The sequence below is a fragment of the Penaeus chinensis genome, chromosome 38 (genome assembly GCF_019202785.1).
Source record: "Penaeus chinensis breed Huanghai No. 1 chromosome 38, ASM1920278v2, whole genome shotgun sequence".
NCBI classification, from domain to species: domain Eukaryota; kingdom Metazoa; phylum Arthropoda; class Malacostraca; order Decapoda; family Penaeidae; genus Penaeus; species Penaeus chinensis.
Window position 1 is genome coordinate 11,107,730 of NC_061856.1, and position 7,500 is coordinate 11,115,229.

The following is a 7,500-nucleotide window of genomic DNA, read 5'->3' on the forward strand; positions in this document are numbered from 1 at the left end:
GCTGGCAGTTCAGCTTCCAGGTGGCTCCCAACGGCGAGGAGCTCGAGAGCCACGGCAGCTTCAGCTCGAAGCTTCCGCGGAGAAGACACGGCGAGTTCACCAACGGCATCGCTGACGAGTACCACCACCACCACCACCTGCTCCGCCGCCAGCAGTCGCAGCCGTCGCCGCAGCCGCAGCTCCAGCCGCAGGCCTCCACGGACGGCGCACAGGGCGACGACGCGTCCGAGGGCGACGACCCCGTGGCAGCGGAGGTGATGGTCGTCAACGACGCCTCGGAGCAGCTGCAGCAGGAGCGGCCGCCGCAGCAGCCACCCTCCGCGGGGTCCCCGGTGTACCCTCGGTACCTAGAGGGCTGCGACGAGGACTCCGTAACGGAGGAGGCCACGCTGAGCGACGTCACGTCCTTCGGCGAGGACGACTCGAGGTCCCACTTGGACGTGCCGCACATCAGCGTGGCTAAAGCAGAGGCGGAGTCGAGTCCGGGCACGGCCGAGAACGAGAAGTCACTGGGCCTCTCGGAGCTGCTCAAGAACCTCATCATCGGTGACGAAGAGGAGAGCTCGGCCATGTCTTCCTCAGACCTCCAGGACGACCCCGAGCGCCTCGAGGACAGCGCGCGGATGGACCGCCTTGGGAGCCCCAACAGAGCCTTCAGGGACATGTGCCGAAGGAGGGATGCCAACAGGCAGAACTGGAAGCTGGGGATCCGGTCGCACTCTGCCCCCGAGGAGGCCGAGTGCCACGCCTCCACCTACTCGCTCTCGAGGCTGGACTCGCCGGCGCAGGAGCGGGAGTACCAAAACATAAACAAGATCCACCGGCGCGACACCTCCATGGAGGCCGCCCGAAGGTACCTCCAGAGCGACGAGAACCTCTGGAGGACGTGGAGGTGCGGCCCGGCCTGGGGGCGGAGGTCGAGGGGGAGCACCAACCCCCTCCTGCACCACCTGAGTCCCGGCGTGAGGGGCAGGGTCAGGAGGCCTAGAAGTATAGGTGCTAGCGGGGAGCTGTACGGCAAGATGGCCGTGTTCGAGCCCCACAGGTAACTCTCCCGGGAAAAGCCCTTCGCGGCGGCCACTCGTTTCCCGTCGCCCTTCCACGCTCCATCCTCTATTTATACGTCTCCCTCGGTCTCTCCTGTTTCGTTCTCCCTTTCTTTCCTTATTTATTCCACCTCCCTTTTCCTCGCACTATTTAAACCAAGCAATCCCTACCTCCGTTTGTCCCTCCTTTCCCATTATTCTCTCTCTCTCTCTCTCTCTCTCTCTCTCTCTCTCTCTCTCTCTCTCTCTCTCTCTCTCTCTCTCTCTCTCTCTCTCTCTCTATCTCTCTCTCTCAAGGGCCATGTGTCATTCATCTGTCCCTTACCCTCCCCCCCCCCAGAAAAAAAAATGTTTAAAGATGATAATAATAACAAACCAAGCTCAATATAATGGAGAGATGTGGTTAAGGAAGTCCTTCGTTGTGATAACCGAAAGTCTGGTGTCTTTGTGTAAGTTTTTGAAAGTGACCTTTCCTTTATGACTCGGAGTTTGAAACGTCTTGTAAGTGTAGATCTATCTGAAAGTTTTCTTTTTTATCTTTCTTTCTCTCTTTCTCTTTCTCTCTTTCCCCTTCTTCCTCTCTTCGTGATTGTTATCATTATGGTCTATTTTTCTATCGCGTGGCTGTTTTGTGAATGACTGTAAAGAATCTCTCCTCGGTATTTTTCGAAGACTTTTTTTATAAATATATTTTCCATTTTTTGTCATTGAAAGTGATATTTTTTGGATTCGCCGATTCTATATTTTGGGAAATCATGTGTATGAGGATTTTCAAAAAAAAAAAAAAATAATGATAATAATGTACTTCGAGAGAAGAACAGGTTGGGAATCTCAGCCGAAAAAAATGTTCTCTGTTGTCAATTAAATGTGATATATATATATACTTTTTTCGCATTTTTACCGTGTCAAAAATGCGATACGTCAGTGTGCTTCATGTGATGTCATGTCAGTATCCATTCAAGAATATTCTAATTTTTATACACCTTATTGAATATATTGACATTTGTAGCTTTTCTGTGTTTCCTTTTCCTTCCTCTCTTTTTATTACCCTTGGCTTGTTCCATTTTGCATATTATTTCTGGGAGAAACGACGTGAATTGAAAGAATCAAAAGGCATCCATAAGGAAGGCAGTTTTATCCCCACTGAGGTCTGTGGTAACAAAAAAGAAACGAAATAAGATTTTTCCTTGGCTATTTTGTAGGATTCATTGTAATAAAGATAGCTTCGTGTGCTTAAACAAGTGTCGATCTTTTGTTGCACTTCTGTTACTGACATTAAATAATTTAGAAAAAATAAAACGTAAATAGAAACAATTTCTGTGTCCTAGTTGGCTACCTTTGACAACAATCCCGCGAAGTGCAATCACCTTCCTTATAGCCTCCCCGGACAACCCAAGGAGACTAAAAGGAAGGTGGTTGCATGTGGAGCGGAAGGAAATTGACTAGTTGGCATCTCGCCACAGGCGCCTGGCTTTGGCCACGCCCCACTTTGACAGAGCTAATGCGTGCACTTAACACACACTACCATATATACCTTAACTCAATGTTGTCATATTTCATCCAGATAATGCAACTAGCTTTAGTTCCACTGCAACATAAACTACATAGTTGAATTGAATATATATATATATATATATATATATATATATATATATATACCTTGGATTGCTCCTTGTTTCGCATATTTCTTAACTTTGTCTAAGTATTCGTCTCTTCTCTCTCTCTTATACATTTGCATATATATATATATATATATATATATATATATATATATATATATGTATATATATATGCATATATATATGCATATATATATATGCATATATATGTGTGTGTGTGTGTGTGTGTGTGTGTGTGTATGTGTGTGTACATGTGTGTGTATGTGTGCGTATGTGTGTGTATATATATATGTATATATATATATATATATATATATATATATATATATATGTGTGTGTGTGTGTGTGTGTGTGTGTGTGTGTGTGTTTGTGTGTGTGTGTGTGTGTGTGTGTGTGTGTGTGTGTGTGTGTGTGTGTGTGTGTGTGTGTGTGTGTGTGTTTGTGTCTGTGTGTATTGTAAAACACACACATATATGTGTGTGTATGCGTGCGTTCATAGACACATGTCACAATTACAAACAGATTTCCAGATTGTAGGAAATTCACTTTCATATTTTTATCTATTTATCATATGGAAGACCCTAAGGCACTAAAATTGATATATATCGCCCAAATCGACAGCCTTGTATAAAGAATGTTGTAATTTATAGAAACAAGGAAATGATAAACAGATGAACTAGATAAAAGAAAATCGTAGTTATATATATTTTTCGGTTAGTTATCCCTTCAAACCCTGCGTCAGTATAAGAAAATGTTCATAATTTCAGGGGGAACTCGTACACAAAGGAATAATAATTTTTGTGTCGAATTATTAATATCTACAAGCCATAAAATAGTTGGTCTTTGTCATTACAAATTAAAACAGTATATGTCTATGCACATATATATATATATGTATATCTGTTTTGTAAATAAGCAGAAGCATCCATTTAAATGCTCACAATAGCTTATTTACATAATGCAACCCAGGGAAATTTGCATTTTGTATAATTATCAATATATTTCTCACTATCGTTGTCACTATCCCTACCAAAAAAAAAAAAAAAAAAAAAAAACAGAAACATACAAAAGATGCAGACGCACGCACGCACGCTCTCTCTCTCTGATCTTCCGCGCATGATAGAGAGACATTCTGAAACATCATGACTAGGAAGAAAATATTGCGTCACCGATTCACAATACACACTATCACAACACTATCAAATGCAGAACAGGAAGTGATATACACTACATGCACGTAATGAGAAGATACATCCCTAGTTTTGAAGAGACTAGCGACGAAATGTTGATGATATTCACGATACCAATAATGATAATATTAATGATGTTGATTGTGATGATAATGATATTGTCATATTATTAATGTGAACTATTTTTATTAGTATCATCAATATCATTATGATAATAATGATGATAATAGTGGTAGTACTGATGGATATAACAATGATAAGGATAACCGTAATTATTGGTATTATTATTATTATTATTATTATTATTATTATTATTATTGTTATTGTTGTTGTTATTATTATTATCATCATTTTCATCATCATTATCATTATTATTATTATTATCATTATTCTTATTCTTATTATGATTATTATTCTTATTATTCTTATTATCATCGTTATCATTGTTATCATTATTATCATTATTTTTATTATAATTATGATCATAATTCTTATTATTATCGTTATCACTGTTATTATTATTATCATTATAATTCTTATTATCATTATTATTGTTACTACTATTACTATTATCATTATTTTCATCATCATCATTATCATAGCTATTATTATCATTATTGTTTTATTATTATTATTATTATTATTATTATTATTATTATTATTATGATCAATATTATCTTTATTACTATTATTATTATTGTTGTTATAATTACTAGTATTATTATTATTATTATCATTATTATTATTATTATGATTATCATTGTTATTATCATTATTATCGTTATTATTATCATTATCATAATAAAGATAACCGTAATTATTGGTATGATTATTATTATTATTATTATTATTATTATTATCATTATTTTTCTTTTTATTATTATTGTTATTATTATTGTTATTATTATCAGTTTTATTATTATCGTTATTATTATTATCATTATTATTACTGTTATTATTGTCGTAGTTATTATCATTATCATTATCATTATTATCATTAATTTCATTATCATTTACTTTTACTATTATTGTCATTAGTATCATTATCGTCATTATTATTACTACCAATGGTATTATTTTATTATCATTATCATTATCATTACCATTTCTATCATTATTATAATCATTATTATTATTACTTTTGTTATTATTATTATTACTATTATTATTATTATTATTATTATTATTATTATTATTATTATTATAATTATTACTATTATCATTATTATCTTCATTATTATCATTATTATTGTTATTATCATCATTATCATCATCATCATTATCATCATCATCACTATTATTATTATTATTAATATTATTATTATTATTATTATTATTGTTTTTATTATTATTATTGTTGTTATTTTTATGATCATAATTATTATTATCATTGTTATTATTATTATTATTATCATTATTATTATCATTATTATTATTATTATTATCATTATTATGATTATAATTGTTATTATCATCATTATTATTAGTAGTAGTAGTATTTTTATTAATATTATTTCTACTGCTATTATTATATTATTATTACTACCATTATTATCAATATGTTGTTGTTCTTGTTCTTGTTATTATCATTATTATCACCATTATTATACTCATTATTATTACTATTATCATAATCATTATTTTCATTATTATCATTATCATTATTATCATTATCATCGCTATCACTATTATCATTAATATTATTATTATTTTCATTTTCACCATCATTATTATTATTTTTTTTTATTATCAGTATCCTCATCATTGTAATCATCATTGTCATCGCCATTACCACCATCAACAATATCATCATTATTGTCATTATTATCATTATTATCATTACTATCATGTTTGTACGAATGTTTGTATGCCATGTGTATTTAGTGTAATGAATGGCTATACAGAATACATGTTAACGTAATTCCAGTGGATAAGATTACAATTCCAATGATTTTGCGATAGTTATGAAATGCGAGAGAGAGAGAGAGAGAAAGAGAGAGAGAGAGAGAGAGAGAGAGAGTGAGAGAGAGAGAGAGAGAGAGAGAGAGAGAGAGAGAGAGAGAGAGAGAGAGAGAGAGAGAAAATGTGCAAGGCAATCTGCAGTGGGCGTTCATCGTATCTTAATGTATAGGGAATAAAGATTAGGCATGACACAGCATTTCAGAGGATATTTAAGGATCGTCTGACACGCACCGGACATCATTCCAGCACGTACCCTCTTTCCTGCCTGTTGCTCCTGTGTTTAGGTGAGTTTCGGTTTTCGTTTTAAGTATGTTATCCACCATAGTTATTTAATTTATGCATTTAATCAGAGCACGTTATCCATCCAAGTTTTGTTGTTGTTGTTGTTGTTGTTATTAATTTGCATTTTATTTATTTGTGTCTTTATCACCACATTTTTTATTTTCTATCTTTATATTTTATCTGAAAGCACGTTGTCCACCCGAGTTATTGTTAGTTATCTGTGTCTTTCTTTGTCTGAGATAGTGGAATGAAGTAGTACCAGTGGTAGTCGATTTAATACGAATGATATATATTCGTGGAATAAAGGTAGTTTCCAGTGTTAACCGTTGTAATACGATATAAAGCTTTTAATTAGATTGATGTATCTAATATGTCGAAGTACAAGTACAAATTCGTACTTTTCGAAGGAGTACTTGTTGCAAGTTGCAGTTCTCCATCTTTGCAACAAGTAGCTGAATCCCGACGCTTGGATGAACACCTGACCTTGGAGAACCTTAAGCTCTCGCACTGAACACACGACGGAATCACTGTTCTATATAATCACGGAACATTTTCGCACACATTAGAGTTTTCATTTCTTGTTGGCTATGTATTATTTCTTTTCTTCTTTGCCTGTTTTTTTTTTTTTGTTTTTTTTGTTTCTTTTTTTTTGTGTAGGTTTTATTTATCATTTATTCCTTCATTCATTCATTCGTTGCACACACAGACTAGATTTTTTATTTCTAGTCTGTGTGTGCACAATGTTGTAGTTATATTTTATTGTTTTTTTTTTGTCTCTTTTTTGTTTCTTTTTTTTTTGTAAGTTTTATTTATCATTCATTACTTCATCCATCCATTCGTTGCACACACAGACTAGAGTTTTCTTATTTCTTAACTTTTATTGTTAATTTCTTTCTTTGCCTGGTAATTTGTTTGTGTATTTATTGTTTTGCTCATGTATTTATGCATTATTCATGTATTAATGAGACAAGGGGTAAATCAACTATAAAACTACATGTTCATATTTTTTTTAGAAAGAGCGCCCCCCCCCCCCCCAAAAAAAAAAAAAAAAAAAAAAAAACGTGGACTATCATTATAATTACTCGAGTCACAGCTGACTGTCTGTCCAACCACATAAGTAGGATTTGAAGATTATTTAGACGATCCACAACTTTTACAGATACTCAGATTGACCAATTTTAGCTTTTGACAGACGAGGCACAACCTTCATAGACCAGTTTTATCTTATAACAAACGAGGCACAACAATCATAGACCAGTTTTAGCTTATGACAGACGAGGCACAACATTCATACACCAGTTTTAGCTAATGGCAGACGAGGCACAATACTTATAGACCAATTTTAGCTTATGACGGACGAGGATACAATATTCCTAAACCAGTCTTAGCTTATGACAGCAA

General features: G+C 35.0%; 2 protein-coding genes across 3 annotated transcripts in view; both read left to right on the forward strand.

The window, feature by feature from the left end:
• Positions 1–2,057, forward strand: part of LOC125045883 — a 7,674-nt gene extending 5,617 nt beyond the window's left edge. For both annotated transcript variants that reach the window (XM_047643463.1, XM_047643464.1), the window contains one exon: positions 1–2,057. This exon is cut by the window's left edge and continues 52 nt beyond it. In XM_047643463.1, the coding sequence (XP_047499419.1) occupies positions 1–1,049 (1,049 nt within the window). In that variant the 3' untranslated portion in view covers positions 1,050–2,057.
• Positions 2,058–6,059: 4,002 nt separating this feature from the next.
• Positions 6,060–7,500, forward strand: part of LOC125046152 (hematopoietic prostaglandin D synthase-like) — a 4,156-nt gene continuing 2,715 nt past the window's right edge. Inside the window, exon 1 of the mRNA XM_047643818.1 lies at positions 6,060–6,101. The gene's annotated coding sequence lies outside the window, so the exon portion shown is untranslated. The remainder of the gene's footprint in view (positions 6,102–7,500) is intronic.